Source organism: Pelodiscus sinensis, chromosome 31 (genome assembly GCF_049634645.1).
Source record: "Pelodiscus sinensis isolate JC-2024 chromosome 31, ASM4963464v1, whole genome shotgun sequence".
Classification (NCBI taxonomy): Eukaryota; Metazoa; Chordata; order Testudines; family Trionychidae; genus Pelodiscus; species Pelodiscus sinensis.
The window spans coordinates 158,808-180,968 of NC_134741.1; the positions used below are offsets into that span (position 1 = coordinate 158,808).

Here is a 22,161-nt window from a genome sequence, read left to right on the forward strand (position 1 = left end):
CCCTCACATATCTGCTCGGTCTCGAGGTTCGGCTGACCCCCCTTGCGTTCACAACTCCCTTGTGGGAGAGCCCTGGTGCGGCTGGAATCAGCTTACTTTTCAGAGACCTGGGCAGCGGCATTCACACTCCACTCATTACATTCACACTCAGCATGCTTTTCACACAGAAATTTTCCCACTTTTAGATGCATCTCTCATTATGGACCTCGTCCATATTTGGGGCGGCAAACAACACTGTTCCCCCAGGGGCGGCAAACAACACGTTTCCCCCCAGAACCACAGCAGTTCCCAGCACTGCATAAACCTAGGTGCCTTATGTCCGGACGCAATACAACCTTCTTCCCGTACCCGGGGCGGCACCACCAATACCACAGCAGTTCCCAGCATTGCGTAAACTTAAGCCTACTCGGGGATAACAAAACAACCTCCCCGGAACCGTTTTGCGTCTGACCTTGTTGCAGATTCAAGAAGTTCGGATGGCGTGAGCCCACAAGAAGCAGATGACCCTACAGGCAGTCCTCCTCCATACCCCAGTAGAGATTTCAAAAGGTCTCTTACCTCTCGTTTGGCGCCATGGGGATGAAGGGGGATGGTCTGCAGCCACTGTCGCTGTCTTCAATCAGGCGTTGCCATCCGAGTCACGGCACCAAATTGTGGAAGAAAACATTGTCCTCACTCTGCGTTTGTAAGCAACAAGTAGCCAGAGGCAGTTTTATTACGAGCTGCAGCAAGGGAAAAACTGGTTCGGACGGGGGAGGGGGGGGGAAGCCCCCCCCTCTGAGGCAGATCTTCGAATACAAGCAATTATGAAGCAGTTTATATACTGTCTATTAAATATAATAACAATAACAATTAGTCTCCTTCCCATTACAAACACCAATGGCTAACAGTTATTTAGTTCCACCCAGATGCTCCTTATCTCAAGGTCCCTACCAGAGTCAGCATTCTATCCTTATCTCCGTATGGAGGCGAGAGGCGAAGGCAGCGTCTAATTACAGATCTCGCGTTGTCAGGCCACAGACTTAGCCTGACTCTTGCTCTCTTGTTAACAAGACCAAGATGGCTGCACACAAATTCCCTTATTCCCTTTTCCTGCCTCCACAGTATGCACCCTCTGGACCTGCCCCTACATTGCTGAGCTTAGGATAGTGAAACTACTCCTGTTCCCCAGCCCAGAGGTAGTCATGGCTGCAGAGAGCCCTGTGCAAAGTCTCTGGAAAGAAACAACGCGTCCTATCTGCCTGGAGGATTTCACAGCCCCTGTCACTCTGAAGTGTGGGCACAATTTCTGCCAGACCCCTCTCAGCTCTCAGTGCAGAGACACTGAGCAGCAGGGACTCCTCCAGCCCAACAGGCAGCTGGCAAAAATGGTAGAACTAGCCAAGCTGCTGAGTTTCCAGGCAGCAAAGAGAGCAAGATGGGACGGGGTGTATGGGGAGCACCAGAAGGCTCTAAAGCTGCTCTGTGAAGAGGATCAAATTCCCATCTGTGTGGTGTGTGACAGATCCCAGGCTCACACAGTGGTGCCCATACAGGAAGCTGCCCAGGAGTACAAGGTACAGAGTTGCTTTCCAGTGTAATGGGAAATAATGTTGGGTTTTAATTCTAGGCTAATTTCACTGACTGGCACAGGTGTGACACAGCTCTGTAAATCCTTCATGGTACAAGAGATGCTGTAAAAAGTAAATGTTCTGGCTTTGTGGCAACTTACATGAAGTCTTTACAGATACCTGATGTGGGAAATGTTTCTCTGAATTTCTGAATCCTGAGACTCAGCCCTCACTGGTGCCAGGAGGAATATCTGCACAATAGGAGATGTTAACAATCAGAGAGTTTTCAATCACAGGAGCTGCAGGCCAGTGTATAGGAGTGAGCTGCCTTGGAATTGGAGAAGAGGAGATTACAAGCTGTTACTGATGGGTTGAGAAGCAGTAGTAATTTGCATTTGCCTTATGGATCCACAATGGCATTTGGGCCCTGAACAACACCCAGCAAGAGACAGTCCCTGCCCAAAGCAGGTCACAGTCTAGTTAGACAAACGGTGGGAAGGAAAAGTGCGGTAGCAATTTGCTCATGGTCACCAAGTAAGTCAATCATAGGGTTTATCCGAGAACCCCGGTCTTTCCAGGCTCAGTGCAAGGCCTTAACCATTAGGCTATATTCTCCTGCCTCTCAGCATCACTGAACAGTGATGAAGTGTGACCCTTAGGAGGGAAAGATGTTTTGATAAAGCCCCAGGCCTAGTAGGGAGAGGAGGCTTCCCACTGGGATGCTGAACTCCTGGGCTGCTCCATGAGAGGTTAAACTCAGATGATGCAGATGACACTAGAGAAGGTTGCTGGTCTGGATGCTGTGTTGGACCCTGAGTGCCTTGAGTCCACCCACAGCAGGGCTGTCCATGCCAGGCACCACTGGGATTCAATGGGTTGTAGCAAGAGTTCAAATTGGTTAACTCATGAGCTAATGCTTATCGGTGCAGTTAGCAGTTAAACTCCGCGTTGCCCCTGGCAGTTCCCATTTGCCCCTGGCAGCTAATGTCAGTCTGCAGCTGCTGGGAGTCCCCACCTGCTGGCAGTCCTTGTGGCCACCTCCGGCAGACCATGGGAGAGAGCTCTGCCCCCAGGAGAGCCTGGGTCGGCTACTGGCCCTGCCTGTCAGCAGGTTAAAAATATTGTAACTGATTGTAATCTGTTACATGATTAGTATTTGTAACCCTTTTTACCTCCCTAATCTCCACCTGCATCATTCTTTATGAAGGTGCCATCACTGATCCATCTCCCACCCTCACAGGCATCCTGCTGCATCCTCAATCTCCTCCTGTCTCTTTTTCTGTGGACAAAGCCACATCCAGGGCTGAGTACCTGCCAGACAGGGACAGAGCTTCACAAAACTGGGACGGTGTAACTTAAAGGCAGAGAAATGGGCTCCTAGTGTCTCATGGGGTTTGCCCTGGTGCTTATTTCTTCAGGAAAAATTGGAGGCCCATTTGAAGACTCTGAGGGAAGAGGGAGAAAATCTGCTAGGAAGGAAAATGATGAGAGCGGGGAGAAGCCAGGAGTGTCTGGTAGGTGACTGTGGCTATGAACTGGCAGTGAGAGGGCTGTGTTAGGAGGCAGACTCCTGTGTGGCCTTGGTGAGGTTGGGCTTGTTTGTGTTTCTCCTGGATCATGGATTGCTGAGTTTAGATCCATGTGTGGACAGGTTCTGAGCTTCCATGTCAGTGAATGAATTAATGTCCAGTCCCTGTGACTTTCCCAGAAATCCTCCTAAGGAAGCTGACTGTCCCTGTGAAGGGCTGTCTGCTGAGTCTGCTCACTTTGTGCATTATCTTTGCTTCTTTTTTTCTCCCTGGCTGTGTCTAGACTGGCAAGTTTCTCCGCAAAATCGTCTGCTTTTGCGGAAAAACTTGCCAGCTGTCTACACTGGCTGCTTGAATTTCCGCAAAAGCACTGACGATCTCATGTAAGATTGTCAGTGCTTTTGTGGAAATATTATGCTGCTCCCGTTCGGGCAAAAGTCTTTTTCCGAAAAACTTCTGCACAAAAGGGCCAGTGTAGACAGCAGAGATTTGTTTCCCGCAAAAAAGCCCTGATAGCGAAAATGGCGATCGGGGCTTTTTTGCGGAAAAGCGCATCTAGATTGGCCACGGATGCTTTTCCACAAAAAGTGCTTTTGCACAAAAGCATCCTGCTAATCTAGTCGCGCTTTTCCGAAAATGCTTTTAACAAAAAACTTTTCCATTAAAAGCATTTCCAGAAAATCATGCCAGTGTAGACCTAGCCCCTGGGTATCTCTGTCAGGCCGGTGCTGAGTCCTGCTGCTCTCTGTATGAAATCCCAGTGCCCATAAATAACAGAACATGCTGCCCATAACAGACATGGGCACATCCCTTTCAGAGGGACATGGAGGCCAAAGGAGATGTTGGAAGAGACACCTCTGCTTAGTAACCACAGAGAAAAACCCTCTTGCGCAATGCTGTTACGCTGATTATTTTCAGGAATAACAGCATTGCGTAAGAGGGTTTTTCATGCGCAAGAAGGGACAGCTCCTTCTTGTGCAAAAGCCTCTTCCGCAAAAATGGTGGCTCATTAGATTTGCAGATGGGGCTCGGTGATATTCCACGTTTAGCCTCATTTGCATAGCTCTGGTGCAAGATCGTGCCAGTGTAGACATAGCCATAGAGTCAGATGTCACAAATTTTCCAATAAGTTCTCCCTGCTGCCCGCTGTGTTGCCCCTGCTGTCAGGCTGGGACAATTGGAGGGATTCTAACTGCAGGACTGTTAAAGCTGGGACTCACTAGCCAGAACTTATCATCAGTAAATGAAATACAATCACATGGCATTGTTTCTGTCCAGGTGTGAGATGGGGCAATTCCAGCCACCAGAGGAAATTTCTCCTGAATTGGAAGAACAAGTCAGCAGTTTCTCCCAGAAAACAATTGCGTTGTCAGAGACTTTGAGGCAGTTCACAGGTACCTAGAAGGGATGGAGAAGGGGAAAGTGATTTAAGTATCTGAAACTATTGAATCTGGCCTCTGACTCCAGCCTTCCCCTGCCTTAATTCCCACATGAAGAATGACGGCCCCATCATGCTGCTCTTCTTAGAGACACTGAGCGAATAGACAGAACTGCTAGGAAATAGTCAGGAGTTTTCAAACTTTGAACCTCCTGTTAGTGTGAAAGGGATCAAAATGAGTAAAGTTACTTTCATGGTAACGCCTTCTGCCACCACAGCTCTAGGTTATGATGAGGCTAATACTCTCAGTGACTGAGCGAAACCAAGTGGGAGGAGATGAGGAGAGAAAAGTAAATCTCATTTACAGCTTGTCTCACCTGGGACGGGAGTGAGTCTGCAGGGATGTTGGCTCCATTGCTGGGAAGTGCCTGAGGGAGAGAGGAAACAGAAGGTTTCAGACCTTTTCATATTAGACACCTGAGTATGTCTCTGTTTGGTCTTTTATACACTAGAAATGCAGAGTTCAGAGTGGGGACATTGTTATAAATAGGAGAGTCTGTAATCTCACCTCTCTTCTCCCTTTTCCTACCAGACACTCTGCCCTTTGCACTGAAGAGAGCAAGAGGAAAATCCCTGGGAGCTTTCAGACAAGGTGAGTTTGTAGGAGGAAAGTGTCTTTAAATTATGAGAAAATTCCCATGAAAATATCTTCATGGGATTGTCATTAAAGTTACCAACCAGACCCAGCAACCGTGGCACACGCAGCCCTAAATCTAACCCACTGATCAGTGAGGATACCCAGAGGCAGTGAATTGGGGACCTGCAGACCACTTTGAGAAACACTGGTCTATGAAGTGTGATGCTAATGGTGTGGAGTTAAAGCACACAACGGACGGCACCTTCGGACTCAGTTTTCACTGCTGTCAGTTTTAATATGGGGTTGGTTTCAAACAATCAATAGGCTGAAAGTCTGAGAGCTGAGTGCTTCCACTGTATCAGTTTATTCATGGCGAGAAACTGTTGGATTCCCAACGGCTCTTCAGTCTAGTGCAGGTCTGGGCGAAATACAGCCCATGGGCCAGATCCGGCCCACAATGCTGGGAGAACCGTGGGCTGGTTCTGTGCTTGCCATGCCCCATCTGCAAGCCACTCACAAAGCAACTGTGAGCCCGGAGGGGAGAGGGGAAGGCTTCAGGCACTGCTTCCAGTGTGGCCAGGACAATCTCATTGACCGGTTTCTGGGCAGAAATGAAGCACCATGCCCCTTCCCCTCCAGCTCATAATTATTCACACACGCATATAGCCCTGCAGTCTGTGTGAGGATCGGGCAGCCTGCCTGAGAAAGGTGCTTGGCTGCTGGCCAAGAGTCACTCAGGTAAGTCTCCCAGCCAGAGCTTGCCTCTGGCACCCCAACCTCTCCCTTCCCCTCCTAATCTCTGCCCCCCATTCCTGCCCCCTCCCCACATACCCAAACTCTGTCCTCTTCCTGCATCTGTATATACAAGAGCTCTCAGCGGTCAGAAACCCACAGCCCCTTATTTATCTACTCAGCCACTTCTCTAAATTAACTTTTACTTTAAATATCTAACGAGTAGTTGGCTAATCCAGTGCCGCAGGTCACACCTTCCTCCTTCACCCAAACTCCCTCCCAGACTCCTCTCTCCCTCTTGCATCCCAATCTCTTACCCACACTCCTGCTCTGTGTCCATCCCAGAGCCTGCATTTCCTCCATTGATGTAATGTAAGAGTGCAACTCTCAACCATTTTCCAAAATCTTGGACTGGCCCCCCCATCAAAATTTATTGCCCACCACTGGTCTAGTGGGTACGTCTCAGTGAGAGCCAATAACTGAAAGCTGAAGCCGGACAATTTGACTAGAAAAGAGGCACAAATGTATGATAGGGAAGAGGACTAGCTGCTGAAACAAATGAGCAAAGAACTGGTGGATTCTCCATCTCCTGATGTCTTCAAATGACTGGGTGACTTTCTAGACAACACGCTATGGGGAAGCAGAGCTTTGTGCCTGGGTAACTGGACTAAGTGTAATGGTTTGGGCCACAAGAGGTCAGACTGCATAACTAAGAATATCTTCTGATCCCATGAATCCATGAATTTTAAGATCTCATCCTGCAAACATTAAGCTCATGTGTTTAATAAGCACCTGAATACTCATATTAACTTCACTTACTCTCTGTTGTGAAGAAGTTTTAAAAAGTTTGTCAGATAAGAACCAAAGTTTGTGCTGCAAATCAATGAATGAAGACTAAAGGTTTTAAATACAGCAGCTTAAATTTAACCTACGTCCGTGTTCAGGCAGGTGAATATGTGGCTTGTTATCAGAAACATTGGGTGCTGAGAACTGAATTCCAGTGTTTCAGGCATAGTAATGTGACTCAAGCCAGTTCCAGAGAGAAATGAATGTGGATTTGGGATCTAACTTGTGTGTGCTGTTTATGGAATATCTAGACTCAAACTTTTGCCCACAGTGGCATATTCTAGCATGTGTGTCACCAGTGACAGAGTCTGGTAAGAATGGGGGTGTGGAAAGGGTTAAAGCCCCTTCTGAAATGTCTCCAATTGCCCTTCTCTTCCTGCCAGGCTGCAGAACACCCATGTCTGTCTCCAGCTCAGCCCCTGACTTGCAGAGCCAGGGAAAGAAAATGGCTGTGGTGGAGCCGGTGACCTTTGAGGAGGTGGCTGTGTATTTCTCAGAGAAGGAATGGGCTCTGCTGGACCCGGGTCAGAGAGCCCTCTACTGGGATGTGATGCAGGAGAATTATGAGGCTGTGAGCTGGCTGGGTAAGGATTCCTGTCCCCTCGGGTATCAGAAGCTGGGTGGGTTGGATTTGGTTCAGGCCCCTCAATGTCCTGTGCCCTCCAGTGTCAGGAGTATCAGCCCCAATAATCCCGGCTTCTGGGTGAGAGACTGTCCCCTCCACATCCCCTCCCAGAGGAGCAGGTTCAAGGACATAACAATGGTGCTGCTCTTCCCACAGCCAAGGTCTCAATGTGCTTCCCATCATCTTGCCCATGTTATGCCTTGGCCACAGGTGTTAGTGGAAGGGGCCAGGCACCATCAGCAGTTAGGTCTGGGTCTGGCTGGTGTTAGTGCCTGTGGGGCATCCTTGTGCTGCACTGGCCTGAGCGTTCAGCTTGTCCATGCCCCACAGCTCAGGGTTGTTGCTGTAGAAAGACACCAGTCTCCATTCAGGGGCTAAGGCTCTCAGCCAAGTTTATTGTTGAAGGAGCAGGGCGCTAGTGTCCCAGCTCCCCAGGCATAGGTACAGTGAGACTTGTCCCACCCTGACAAAGGTACCAGCTCAGTCAACATCCAGAACACTGCCCCTCAGTATGAGGCAGCTGAAACGGGAGGCTCAGAGCGATGGGTGGAAGCTGAGGCAGCAGGGGCCTGACATTAAACTCCAGCGAGCCAGGTGATACAGGCACAGAGGTGGGCGACAGGACAGCCTTTATCTCCTGGGGGACATGTTGTGTCAGCTATATACTGGGTAAGCACACTGGGGTCCACCCAGTACTGCCAAGCATTGTCCAGAAGGACACTAACTTTGGTAACACCAGCCAAGACCAGCCTCAGGGGCACCCTGTGCCACAAGGATGGGAGTGAACAAGAGGAATTCAGGCTGGAGATCTCCACCCTCGGGCCATGGGGCATATCTGGTTGCAAAGACCAGCTTTCAGGAGCTGAGGAGATCACTACAGCTCTCAGATTTCAGAGGAGACATCTCAGAGGGAGCCCAGCAAGCTGCTGGTGGTATCAGAAAACTGGGCAGCAGTGGAGGCAGATGAATCCCCTGGGGCCACTTTCATAGTCTTGTGGTCTTACCTCTACTTGCCCCTCCTCAATCTGCCACTGTCCAGTTGTTCCTCACCTTTCTTTCCCTTTCCTTAGCAATCCGTCTGGTCCACCAGTGGAATGGGGCTTCTGCTGTGTCGGTTGCTAGAGGGAGTTGGGGAATGCAGGGAGCCCAGAGCCCCCAGGCGAGTTCATGGCAAGCTGCTGCTGAGATCCCTGCTGCTCTGTGGGGCACAGAGAGAAGCCTGTGGGGTTGCTGGGTTTGCTGCTTGGTGAGGCTGCTTCTCATAGAAGCTGCCAATGTCGAAGGCAGCTCTGGAACCCTGCTGGGCTGCTTCTACAGTTGCTGCTTTTCTGGGCAGCCCCTTCTTTGCTGGATTGCTCTGCTGCTGCTGTTCCGTCAGCGTCTTCTTCCTTCCTGCTGGCGTTCCCTCTAAGGCAGTGGTTCCCAACCTGTCTCTCACTGAGGACCACCAAACCCAGACACAAACTTTTGGTGGCCCAGTAACGTTATATTTGCATGTTCATTATTCAAGTAATGAATATGCAACTAAAAAAAAAATCTCAGAAAAAATTCCCTTTTGGCTGCTGAGTGGGGCTCTTGTACTCAGAGTTAAATGTAAGTGCAAGAGAAGGAAAAAGTATTAAATGCATAGACCAGTCAGATCATTAACATACACACTTGGAAAGAATGAAATGACAGAGATGCATTGCAGGTAGTGCCAAGCAGTAACAACAATATTAATACAGTTATGTGCAGCGAGGTGAGTGTGAAAGAGAGTGTGTATCTGTGGGAGACACAGAGATTGTTTACTTTCCAACCAAGTATGTGACACCAAGACTGTGCATGGGTGCGTAAGGGAGGAACAGATACTGTGCATGTTCTGGCTGCTACAGGGGAAGTTTCTGGGAAATCCCATGCACTGTCTCTTTAAGACACTTCAAGCTGTCCTGCTTTGTCCTTGAGCCTTGTTGTCTCCCATCCCCTGCTCTGCACGGGGGGGGGGGGGGGGGGGGGGGTAATATGAGCAGCAGAAGGAGAATTGTGTGCATGCTTCTCTCGGTGTGTGCATGTCATAGAGTGTGTATTTATGTGTGTGCATGAGAGACAGACTGATCTGGCTGCTGTGGAAATCTCAGATTCAGCAGTGACCTGTAAGAAAGGGGCTCCTCCTTCAAAGCAGACCTCCAACCATGGCAAAGGTCTCCCCAAACCAGGTTCTGTCCCTCAGGCCTCCTCGGTGGAGATGAGTTACAGGGGGATGGAGAGTTTGTGTGTAAGACAGACTGTGTGAGCTGGCTGCTGGGTGCATCTCACAAGCAGAGCACTGCTTCTGAGAAAGTCAGGCTGTCACCATTCAGACTGAAGCAGCTTGGAGTTCTCCTGAGCCAGTCTGTGTTCCCTCTGCCCTGCTCTGTGGAGTTGGGGTATAGGCTTAGGGGACACCCTGAGATCAGCACTGACCTCCCCGCACGCTATGCAGTTAGCAGGAAGTTCCCTCCCAGGAGCAGCTGCAGGAGAGTGCAAGGTGGGGAAGGGGCACCTGAGCACACTCTGCTGGGCAGCGTGTGAATCTCTCCTGGGTGTGCACAGCTTCCAGGAAGCACAGGTAGAGGGGACTCATTGTTCCAAGCAAAGCCCCCAGCACTGAGAGTAGAAACGCACAGGGGCCAGATGGAGTTTAGTGTCACATGAGCTGGTCACATGCCCTTGTCTGCTCTGATGAACCATGGCAGGCATTGCCCACCGTCTGGCTGAAACGTCCATGGGAAAGTCTGTCCGGGGGGGGGGGGGGGAGGGGCGAGAGGGGCAGATGAGCTTTCCAGGGTCTGCATGTTTTGTTGATGGACCATGTCTCTGAATGTTCCACTCACAGTGTGCTGGCTAGACTGGATGGAAATGACATTTTAGATGTTTCCATAGCAGTGACTATATTTGAAATATGGCCAGTATTCATAACGTGGGGTACAAAAATCATGTCCACATGCAGACAGGATAATCACAATAATCACGTCAGAATGTTCCCATTGACACTGCACATGATACACTTACACAATTACAACAAAATTGTGCTAATAGTGGTAGCAATATGACCTACATGGTCATATTTTAATCTTATAAGATCACAGGGGATCTTCCCAGCACTAGAGGAAGGTCCAAGAAGGGGTCTGGCTGATTGTGTGAGGACTGCGCCCCCAGGGTGGGAAAAGTTGAACGGTAGATTCTGTGCAGCCAAGGGGGACAACAAATGAAAGGCCAGGCTGGCCACAAGGAAGGCTGGAATCCAGAATCCACACAAAGAGGCTGGTGGTGGCAGAGTAGAATCAAGGCAGAAGAGGGGGAGCTGAGCTACAGGAACAATGCAGCTATCGCCCCAAGACACTCCCCTTTCCCCCGAAGCAGCAGCACAACCAGACACTGCTATGCCCGCGATGGAAAAAGCAGCTATTGTGGGCAGTGTCAGGGCCCACCCAGCCACAGGCAGGGATTAGGAGTGTGGAGTGTAGGCAGGGTCTGAAGTAGCCAGCCAAGGATTTGCCTCATTGCTCAGGTAATTTACTCTGCTTCCTCCTGGTTCAGGTAGAGCATCTGAGCCAAGCCAATGAGCAGGGTGAGCTGAGCCATGCCCCCCAGCCAGGAGCTTTGTGGACAGAGCCTTTGCGGAGCTACAGCTGGGGAGCTGCTGGGTCCTTTCCAAGTTCTAATGACTTGCCATGTGGCCGCTGCAGTCTAAGCCCTGCCTATGGTTCTTGAGCAGCATGTTTCTAGCCTGGCCTGGAGTGGGTGAGGGGATGGAATGGGCCATGAAGGAGACTTAGTTGTACCCCGGAGCTGTGGTTCTCAACCTTTTTAGATCATGGCCCACACTGCTCAATGCAGCCCTTTCTACGGACCACAAGCCAACCACCTGTGATGACAAAATGAGTGTAGAAGAGTGTAGTTTGGGTGGGAGGTTGGGTGTAGGAGTGTGCTGGGAATGAGGGTCTGGGTAGGAGGTAGGGTATATAAGTGGGCTGAGGGTAGGCGTTCTTGCCAGAAGAATGGGGGCAGGAGCAGGTTGGGCATGGAGGGACTTTGGGAGGGGAGTGCCTGAGAGGGATAGGGGATGCGGGATCTGAGGAGAAGTCACTTACTTGTCTCCATACTTTCTGCCATTCCAAGGCACCTCACCACCCCCCCCCCCCCACTGCTCCCATTGGCCATAATTCTGGCTCACCTGTAAAATGGTCACAGACCACTAGGGGTCCATGGACCATACTTTGAGAACCACTGTTCTCAAGGGTACAGAGGAGCACTGTCAGCCGACGGTCAGGGCAGTGTGTGTGTGTATGCTTCCGAGAAAAGGTTTAACGTCCGTGTCTTTACTGCTAGGACCGGGGTCCCGTCGCAGAGGGTGGCCAGCAGGCCAACAGACGCCCCGTTATATAGAAAGAGCTTATTACACCTTAGATTTTAACTGCTAGAACACAGGGGTTCCTTCGCAGCGGGCAGCCTGGGAAAGGCTGGAAAGGTGCCCCAACGGATCTTGTCACCTGGGAGTGACACAGATCCAAACGCCCAAGCTCTCCTTATGTCTGTCCCTTTATGACCGGCTGAAGTTCTTTTAAATTGTGCTTGGTTCTGTTACAGCAACTGAAGGAGTCAGGTTAAAGCTTAAACAGTTACAGGTTTATTAAAAGACTTATAAAAGCATATGGTTACAATGGCTATTGCTCTATTTCTTAAATGCTAACAAATACAGATTTTAAAAATGGTTACAAAGAAAATAAAGATAGAAAATAGAAATAATGGTACCAAGTGACAGCTTAATCTTTAAAGAGCTCTAAGTCTATGTATATATATACTTAAACAAAGGACCACATCTAGGTACAATTTTTACCCCTTTCTGTGCCTCTCGACTCCAGCGTGTCAGGCCAGGGCCGGTCTCTCAATTCCTAGGAAAGACGAATACGAGGTGGGCGTCCCCTTGGAACCTCGGGAGATCAAACACCAAACCCGACCAGCAGATAGATGGTAGATTGACACTCAAAGAGAATGCGCTGCTGGACCTATCTTTATACCCCTGGGGGCCCGTATTCTCTTTCTTATCTAAGATGCCGAATTCTACTGGTCCGTTTTGTGGCGCCAGTTCTTACAAGCAAGTTTCAAGTTAATTTACACTTGCAAGAGAGATAACTAAATTGTGAGCACTAGACATTTTTTTACTGGGCGAGAGATTCCTCCCCCCGCGGATGGATGTGTGTTCGTATCAATATGGGTTAAGTCAAGGGCACTCCTTGGCAGCCTCTTGGTCAGCAATTGGCATATCTCTGTTTATAGCCATTCATGGTCACACAGCCTGGGCCTTCTGCTCTGTGTGCCCTGTATGCTCCAGGCAAGCAAAAATGGATGTTACAAGGGGGTTCCTGTCTGGCTACATTCCACCCCCTGATACGACACACCACATCCCAGGATACAAGATGGCGGTGATACCAGCACCTCTTGCCCACCTTGGGGGAATCTAGAAGTGCCCGATGGCCGGAATAGAAGGTTCAGGATCTAGGAATTGGCGAGGGTCCTTTCCTAGTGCTGTATATCGAATGTGCACAGAAAAGATAGCTGCATTAACTAGGCATTGCACAATACATAGAGCTATGCAGAAAATGATTACAAAAATTACAGTGGTTAGAGCAGTGGTTATAACAGAGTGTAAAAAAAGGAGTTAGGGAAAATCTCAGCTGTTGGGCTAACCAAGTTAGCCATGAGATGTTTACATTCTTAGTTACAGCATGTCTTACCCCATACCATCCATTGCCACTTCCTTTGCCTCCCCCCAAAGTTATTTTGAGGATTGCGGTGGTCGCTGTTATCGAACCATACCGGTCTCCATTGGAAGATGTCACTCTTGTTCCATCAGTTGTTTTGGGCTGAGAGGGACAAACTCGATTCTCAGTCCAGTAGAGGAGTTAAGTAAGGTGTTCTGGTACAGCAGTAGCAGTTGGGATGAGGAAGAAGACCATGGCGAGTTGGAGTACCATGTCTTGCTTCAGCTTAGGTTTCTTTTTCTATAGTTCAGTCTATAACAACAGCGATTGCAAGCACTGCAACAGCAAGCGGTATATATACAAAAAGTTCATGATGGTTTCCCGGATCCACACCAGCGCTGGGAGGGATACATCCCACTGGAGCACTGTTCAGGGCCATTGCCTCAGTTTCCTGTAATAAAACAAAAAAGTTCGCTGGTCTTGGATACAATCCAAGCCTCAGTAATGGTTATTGGTGTTAGCCCAGCGTCTGCAGTGGTCTAGACTCCTTTTCCTTTGTAGGAGTGCAGTACGTAGGTTTGCATTCTTAAACTGGGGTGTTTGATTACTACAGTGTCTTCAGGTGCATATTTAGAATCTTTGAGTGGCACAGTGTGGCTAGGAGAGGTTCTCCCTGTAGGGAAGAAATCTCTTACTGATCGGACTGCCTGTAGGGGTCTGCCGATTGTTTAATCTTTGCACCACAGTATCTAATCTGTTTTCCTATTTGCCATCTGTGGGCCTTTGGGTCCTCATGGATTCTTTACTTCCCCACTCCCATGGGTAGGCACGGGGGAGATGGGGACTCACCACCATCAGGGCTGGGTGGTCAAAGCTATCTTATTCTTCAATACTGGCCTTCTAATTCTTTAATTTAGTTCCATTAATTAACAATCTAATCAGTCTCTGGTCCAAATATCTGGTTAGATCTAGTGAAGTGGACACAGAGCTGGACAGATCCTTCAAACTATCTAGGATCACTTGGTTGGCTTGGCTGGTGTGTAGGCCTTTACAGGCACTGGATATTACTGCATCTACCAGCCTGTATTCTATACAAACTTTAACTCAGAGGACTGTGTATTTGTTCTATGTATGTGACTTGAAGGAGGTTACGTTGACTAGAGTCACTGTTTCTTTTAAAGGACCAAGCATGGTTCACAGATATTTAATTGTTAACCCATGCAATTCTATAATTCTTGAGGCCTTTTAAGGCATCAGGCACCAGTAAGTAGCAGGGCAAGTAGCTGTTATTGCAATGGTGAGGTTACTAGTTTCCTCATTGTTGTGGGCATCTTTACTTAAATATGCTGATGTCCCACTTGCCTGTGTTGTTTCTTATAGATTTCTTATTATCTCTGGCGCTCTAGAGCTATTAAAGCAAAACTAATCTGGTGGGGGAGAGGGCTGTTACCCCACTCCCAGTCTTTCTGTTCACGTGATGCACTCCTTGCTTCTTTCCAGTTTCTTCTTTATTCACCTGTGGAGACATTGTTAACATTCTCCTAGCCTAAACAATTTCCAAACTATTATTCTTTCACTGAATTTTAAAGTTGCCAATTGATTGGGCCCAATTATTAATTTTGTTGGTTTAAATTCATGCTTCTGCTTTACTCAAAGTATCTTTTCATTAAAACACTATCCTACACACAACAATATTTGCAATACGTATTACAATTAAGACACACAAGACAAACTTGGACAGAACACAAACTTATTGTGTCATGACACAGAACCATGGTTTTTTGTCGTTGTTGTTTGTTGTTTTTCTTCAGCTGGCACCAGCGCTTTCTGATGATCTGAAAGACAAGAAAACATCTCTACCCCCATCGGGGTGGCCTATTATAACTTAAAATACTGCCTAAGATCTGCTAGGGGAATCGGTTACAGCTAGTTCCTTACCACTTCTATGGGCGAGTGAGCTATAACTTTACGAGAACAAGGGCGCTTCATCGGTACTCGTGACCTTCCACTCCCTTGAATTACCTCTAGAGTTGCTAGCCCTCCCCAACGGTGGCATGCCTCAGTTTCTCTCTTGTACCACAGATCAGGCTTAATGTGTGAAGCTATAATGCTTCTCCTTAGCACAAGGTGTTGGTTGGCCAGTTACTGTTCCTGCAAGCAAAAAGCTTTTATTTTCCTGAAAAGAACCATATGTACAATGTTCCAGGCTTACTTATGAGGGACAGTTGGTTTCAAACCTCGTCAGAACAGACAGGCAGTCTGCACCCACTTACAACCTTGGATCTGAGAGCAAGCTAAAAGTGTTATCAACTCAGCCTTGAACATAGACACAGTGAAGTTTCAGAGTTTGGATTCTTAAAACAATAACTTGGTTTTCTTAGAGAGCAAATTTAACCTTAAAAGTTGAATGCCTAACGCAAGCACTAACTAATTTGTGCTTTGTCTGTTTGCAATTTTAAGCAAGAGGACATAATCTAAAACAAAATAAAACTAGTTCATTTGAAACCCACAAAATAAAGTTACAATATATAGAGCTCATTCTTTTATGCAGTTAACTAATTAAGTTTCAGTAGAATCCTTAATTTTCCTTTGGGCTATTCCCGGTGGCAACTCCTTTCCTTTCAATATGGGCTTAATGATTGGGAGAGGAGTGTGAAGTGTTATGGCTTGAGCTTGGGTTAGCTCCTTTGTTTCTCTTAGTGCTGTGTAGGCTGCCAGAAGCACTTTTCATAAAGCGTGTAATTTAACTATGACCTCTGCCATAACTTCGAGCCAAACTGTATGGGGCGGCGGGGTACAGTTTCTCCTTCTTGCCATAAGGCATAGGACATCTCTGTGTTTCCCACAGTAAGGTACAAATGAAATGGGACCCATTAGGGTAAATCGAACCTATAGACTGATAAGTGCGTATCTCGTTATCAGCTGTCTCAGAGCTTCCTTGTGGATGGGGGTTCATTCCTATCGAGGATGCTTCCTGAGCAAATTATACGGGGAGTAGGTACAAATTAAGATTCCCCGTTTTTCCAGATCTTTAATTAGTTCACAGACCGGAGCCATAGCTTCGGCTGGAATGCGGTACTGTTTTATCTTGGTTACAGTGGAAGGCGGGAGAGCGGGGGTTTGAGCTAGCAAAGTTTTAAAGCCAGCTCCAAAAGCTCATTTTTCTCCATTAATTACTTTCTCCTTCCCCTCTCTAGCTTCAAGAGGAGCCGTTCCTGTAGGTGCTCCATGTCCTTATTTAGGGTTCGCACCCGGGTATCCAGGTTCTGGCATTGCTCCCAGAGTTTGTATCTCTCTCTCTGCACCTTTATCAGCTCTGTTTCTAAGTTCCAGTAGCTAGAGCAGGCTGCTTGCCACACACCCTTTAACAGCCAGATGCAAGCGCCTTTCCTTAACATCTCTTTATCCCACTTAGGGTTGCCCCATCCCTCTCGGGCAAACTCCTTTTCTATACAGCTAAAATCCATGTCAATCGTGACTGGCTTCATGCTGCTGTATTTGAACCAATAGCACAATCCTGCCGACTACGCCAATTCTGTCAGCCGACGGTCAGGGCAGTGTGTGTGTGTATGCTTCCGAGAAAAGGTTTAACGTCCGTGTCTTTACTGCTAGGACCGGGGTCCCGTCGCAGAGGGTGGCCAGCAGGCCAACAGACGCCCCGTTATATAGAAAGAGCTTATTACACCTTAGATTTTAACTGCTAGAACACAGGGGTTCCTTCGCAGCGGGCAGCCTGGGAAGGGCTGGAAAGGTGCCCCAACGGATCTTGTCACCTGGGAGTGACACAGATCCAAACGCCCAAGCTCTCCTTATGTCTGTCCCTTTATGACCGGCTGAAGTTCTTTTAAATTGTGCTTGGTTCTGTTACAGCAACTGAAGGAGTCAGGTTAAAGCTTAAACAGTTACAGGTTTATTAAAAGACTTATAAAAGCATATGGTTACAATGGCTATTGCTCTATTTCTTAAATGCTAACAAATACAGATTTTAAAAATGGTTACAAAGAAAATAAAGATAGAAAATAGAAATAATGGTACCAAGTGACAGCTTAATCTTTAAAGAGCTCTAAGTCTATGTATATATATACTTAAACAAAGGACCACATCTAGGTACAATTTTTACCCCTTTCTGTGCCTCTCGACTCCAGCGTGTCAGGCCAGGGCCGGTCTCTCAATTCCTAGGAAAGACGAATACGAGGTGGGCGTCCCCTTGGAACCTCGGGAGATCAAACACCAAACCCGACCAGCAGATAGATGGTAGATTGACACTCAAAGAGAATGCGCTGCTGGACCTATCTTTATACCCCTGGGGGCCCGTATTCTCTTTCTTATCTAAGATGCCGAATTCTACTGGTCCGTTTTGTGGCGCCAGTTCTTACAAGCAAGTTTCAAGTTAATTTACACTTGCAAGAGAGATAACTAAATTGTGAGCACTAGACATTTTTTTACTGGGCGAGAGATTCCTCCCCCCGCGGATGGATGTGTGTTCGTATCAATATGGGTTAAGTCAAGGGCACTCCTTGGCAGCCTCTTGGTCAGCAATTGGCATATCTCTGTTTATAGCCATTCATGGTCACACAGCCTGGGCCTTCTGCTCTGTGTGCCCTGTATGCTCCAGGCAAGCAAAAATGGATGTTACAAGGGGGTTCCTGTCTGGCTACAAGCACTCAGCTCCCCCAGGGAATAAGTTGGGTCATCCCTCAGGCAGAGGGTGATGCACCTTTACTGCAGGGGAGTGTGTCCTGGGATCTTGTACCAGCCAGTCTTTGCAAGGTGGGGAAGGGTCTGTACACAATAATAGCACAGACCTTAATGAATAAAATCCACACTTGGTTAATTGCTCCCCAAGCAGGATTTCCAGTCTTCAGTGCTCATGTGATCTCCTGGGTGGAGCCAAGGGAAGAGCTGTGGATCCTAGATCTTCAGGCCTGTGAGGAAGGAGAGATCATTAGTGACACCCACACAGGTGAGCAATCAGCTAGACTGTCTCAGAAACCAATCTCTGTGTGCTCATAGCAGATATCACTTTTTCATTTTCATCAAGTCTTACCCATCAGCCTGTCTTCAACTCTAGTCAGAGTGGGGACAAAGGTTGGAATCTCTCCTTCAGGAAGAGGTTATGGGGAAGGAGGATGGGCTCAGCTCATGATTACTGAACTTTCTAAGATTATTTGGGCATGTTCCCCCTTCTCTATTCCCTGTTCAGAGTTTTCTTTTCAGCTCAGCACAGGGAATGATTCCTGTCTGGATTCTCTTGCTGTCCCAGCAGGTGATGGGACACTGAGTGAGAACAACGAGAAGAGTCTTCAGCAGGAAGCACTGGAGCAAATGGCTCCACATGAGATGTTATTGGGAAGATCTGAAGGGCATGTCTCCCAGATACCTGAGCAGGGAGAGACCTGTGAGAGTCAGTGTAGCCCATATAGGCAGCAGGGAAACCATCGAGAGAAGGGACAGGATAAGTTCAGTCACAGGAGCATAGGGGTGAAAAGAAACATAGAAACTGTTCAACAAAAAATCCTCCATGAACAAGCATCCTCCACATCCAATGACTGTGCCACTCTTATTGAACATCAAAGAATCCACAGCAGAGAGAAACCTTTCAACTGCTCTGACTGTGGGAGAAGCTTCAGTAGGCGCTCAAATCTTGTTATACATAAGAGAGTCCATACAGGGGAGAAACCTTTCATCTGTTCTGACTGCAGGAAAAGCTTCAGTTGGAAATCACGTCTTATTAATCATGCAAGAATCCACACAGGAGAGAAACCTTTCAATTGTTCTGACTGTGGGAAGAGATTCAGTAGGCGCTCAGATCTTGTTACACATAAGAGAGTCCACACAAGAGAGAAACCCTTTTATTGCTCTGACTGTGGGAAAAACTTTAGTAGACGCTCACATCTTTCTAGACATCAGAGAACCCACACAGCAGAGCCATGTTTCACTTCTGACAGTGGGAAAAACTTCAGTGAGGGATCAGACCTTGTTAAACACAGGAGAATCTACACACGGGAGAAACCTTTCATCTGCTCTGACTGTGGGAAAAGCTTCAGTTGGAAATCACATCTTAATATACATAGGAGAATGCACACAGGAGAAAAACCCTTCAGCTGCTCTGACTGCAGGAAAAGCTTCAGTGGGCATTCAGATCTTATTAATCATGTGAGAATTCACACAGGAGAGAGACCTTTCAACTGCTCTGACTGTGGGAAGAGCTTCAGTAGGCGTTCAATTCTTGTTACACATAGGAGAATCCATTCAGGGGTAAAACCCTTTGATTGCTCTGAGTGTGGGAAAAGCTTCAGGGAGAGGTGAAGCCTTATTAAACATTGGAGAATTCACATGGGAAAAACCCTTTGACTGTGGGAAAACCTTGATTTTGCACTCAGATTTTAACAATTATGATATATGATTCTCCACAGAGAAGACTCATAAAATCAAAGAACACTAGAACTGGAAGAGACCTCAAGAGGTCATCAACTCCAGTCCCCTGCCCTCACAGGAGGTCCAAACATCATCTGTTATCTCTGATAATGTCTATCTAACTTGCTCTTAGTTATTTCCAATGATGGAGATTGCACAACCTCCCTATGCAATTTATTCCAGTATTTAACCACCCTGAAAAAGTTTTTTCTAATGTCCATCCTAAACCCTCGTGGTTGCAATTTAAGCCCATTGCTTTTCCTATTATAAGAGATCTAGGAGAACAATTTTTCCCTCCTTGTAACAGCCTTTCAGGTACTTGAAAACTGCTATCGTGTCCCCTCTCAGTCTTCTCTTTTCCAAACTAAACAAATCCAGTTCTTTCAGTCTTTCCTTTTTGGTCATGTCTCCTAGAACTTTATTATTTGTTGATGCATTTCTCTGGCCTCTCTTATTCCTCTACATGTGTCACATTGAACAACCCAAAGATATGAGAGACCTTGTTGTAATATAAGATGGTTTATGGGGGCTGAGAGGGTCAAATCCGTGTGAATTGTTTAAAGCCAGGGAGTCCTCCACAATAAAGTGCACTGAAGTAGTCACAAAGAGCAGTTGTATTTGCTGCACTGGCCAGTAAGAAGACACACAAGCTGCTGACACATGTCTGCTTCTGCTGGTTCACACCTTACACCAGGGCTACTCAACACATGACCCAGGGGCCATATACAGCCCACAGACCTTTTTTTTTTTTTTTTACAGCATGTGGGTGGGAGCTAAAACAAAAATGTAGTCAATATAATGATCTGTTGATGTGCATTTTAGAAATTAAATTCCTGGGCTGTCATTGCTCATTAAAAGTCCTGTCATATGAGTGGAAATCAGGTAAATGCTGCATTTTATTATTATAAGTAGAACTAACTTAAATGGAGCATGTGTGTTGTGTAATCTTGCCTTAATCATTGTATTCGTGCCCATCAGTGTGAAAGAAGCTATTTATATATATTTGCATGCAACCACACTTAAGTTGCCACCCTCAGCATGTGCTGTGAGTATCATTGTGCCCTGGGGGGGGGGGAAGGGGAGCCCTGTGGGTGCTTCTTGGAAGGGTCGGAGGAAAGGGGTGTCTCAGGCACCGTCCTGCTGTGACTTCTGGAGTTGCTCAGAGCTGCTCAGTGAAAGCATCTGCTCTGAGCAAACTTCGTGCCACAATGGCTGTGCAGGGTGCCTGCAGCTTTAAGAAGGGCCAGAAGACAGGAGCAATAGAGTGGTGATTGCCTGCTACGGAGTGTCCAAGAGGCCACCTGTGTTTTTCCTAGGAGGCCAGTTCTTGTGCAAAAAACCCTTCAGAGCATCCACACATGCCTTGTTGCGCAAGAACTGTAGCGCAAAAAGGAGTTATTCCTCTTAGGGAGAGTAATAACTCTACTGGCAAAAGCTCTCTGTCCTGTCGATTTACTGTTTGTTTGTTTGTTTGTTTGTTTGTTTGTTTGTTTGTTTGTTTGTGTAAAAATGCATTTGAGGTGTGGGACGCTCCCCTGGTTTTTGCTCAAAAACCTTGAGGTATAGACATAGCCTTGGATTTCTTTGAAGGGGTCAACAAAGTTGTGGACAAGGGGGATCCAGTAGATACAGTGTACTTAAATTTCCAGAAAGCCTTTGACAAGGTCCCTCACCAAAGGCTCTTACGTCAATTAAGTTGTCATGGCATAAGAGGGAAGTTCCTTTCATGGATTGAGAACTGGTTAAAAGACAGGAAACAAAGAGTAGGAATAAATGGTAAATTTTCAGACTGGAGAGGGGTAACTAGTGGTGTTCCCCCAGGTTCAGTCCTAGGACCAATCCTATTCAATTTATTCATAAATGATCTGGAGAAAGGGGTAGACAGCGAGGTGGCAAAGTTTGTAGACTATACTAAACTGTTCAAGATAGTTAAGACCAAATCAGACTGTGAAGAACTTCAAAAAGATCTCACCAAACTAAGGCTACATCTAGACTGGCGTGATTTTCCGCGAATGCTTTTAATGGAAAAGTTTTTCCATTAAAAGCATTTGCGGAAAAGAGCGTCTAGATTGGCACGGATGCTTTTCCGCAAAAGCACTTTTTGTGGAAAAGCGTCCGTGCCAATCTAGACTTGGTTTTGCGCAGGAAAGCCCTGATTGCCATTTTCGCCATTGTCTACACTGGCCCTCTTGTGCAAAAGGATTTGCGCAAGAGGGCTTTTGCCCGAACGGGAGCAGCATAGTATTTCCGCAAGAACACTGACAATCTTACATGAGATCGTCAGTGTTCTTGCGGAAATACAAGTGGCCAGTGTAGACAGCTGGCAAGTTTTTCCGCAAAAGCAGCTGCTTGCCAGTCTAGATGCAGCCTAAGCAATTGGACAACAAAATGGCAAATGAAATTTAATGTGGATAAATGTAAAGTAATGCACATTGGAAAAAATAACCCCAACTATTCATACAATATGCTGTGGGCTAATTTAGCTACAACTACTCAAAAAAGAGATCTTGGGGTCATTGTGAATAGTTCTCTGAAAACATCCATGCAGTGGCAGTCAAAAAAACAAACAGGATATTAGGAATCATTAAAAAAGGGATAGAGAATAAGACAGAGAATATATTATTGCCTTTTATAAAACCATGATACGCCCACAACTTGAATATTGTGTACAGATGTGGTCTCTTTATCTCAAAAAAGATATACTGGCATTAGAAAAGGTTCAGAAAA

The 22,161-nt window shown here is 47.1% G+C and overlaps 1 protein-coding gene and 1 long non-coding RNA gene across 2 annotated transcripts; one reads left to right on the top strand and one right to left on the bottom strand.

The window, feature by feature from the left end:
- Positions 1-554: 554 nt before the first annotated feature.
- On the bottom strand, positions 555-8,541 carry LOC142821588 (uncharacterized). The gene is made up of 5 exons (XR_012898305.1): positions 8,348-8,541; positions 4,835-4,885; positions 4,338-4,477; positions 1,712-1,801; positions 555-677 (listed from the first exon to the last, which is right to left on the bottom strand). It is a non-coding gene; the product is annotated as an uncharacterized LOC142821588 (long non-coding RNA).
- LOC142821584 (uncharacterized) lies at positions 4,334-21,436 on the top strand. The gene is made up of 4 exons (XM_075912971.1): positions 4,334-4,473; positions 5,050-7,256; positions 17,864-17,980; positions 18,284-21,436. Exons 2-4 carry the CDS (start codon positions 6,872-6,874, stop codon positions 19,324-19,326), a joined length of 1,545 nt encoding a protein of 514 aa, XP_075769086.1. The 5' UTR covers positions 4,334-4,473; positions 5,050-6,871; the 3' UTR covers positions 19,327-21,436.
- Positions 21,437-22,161: the final 725 nt, after the last annotated feature.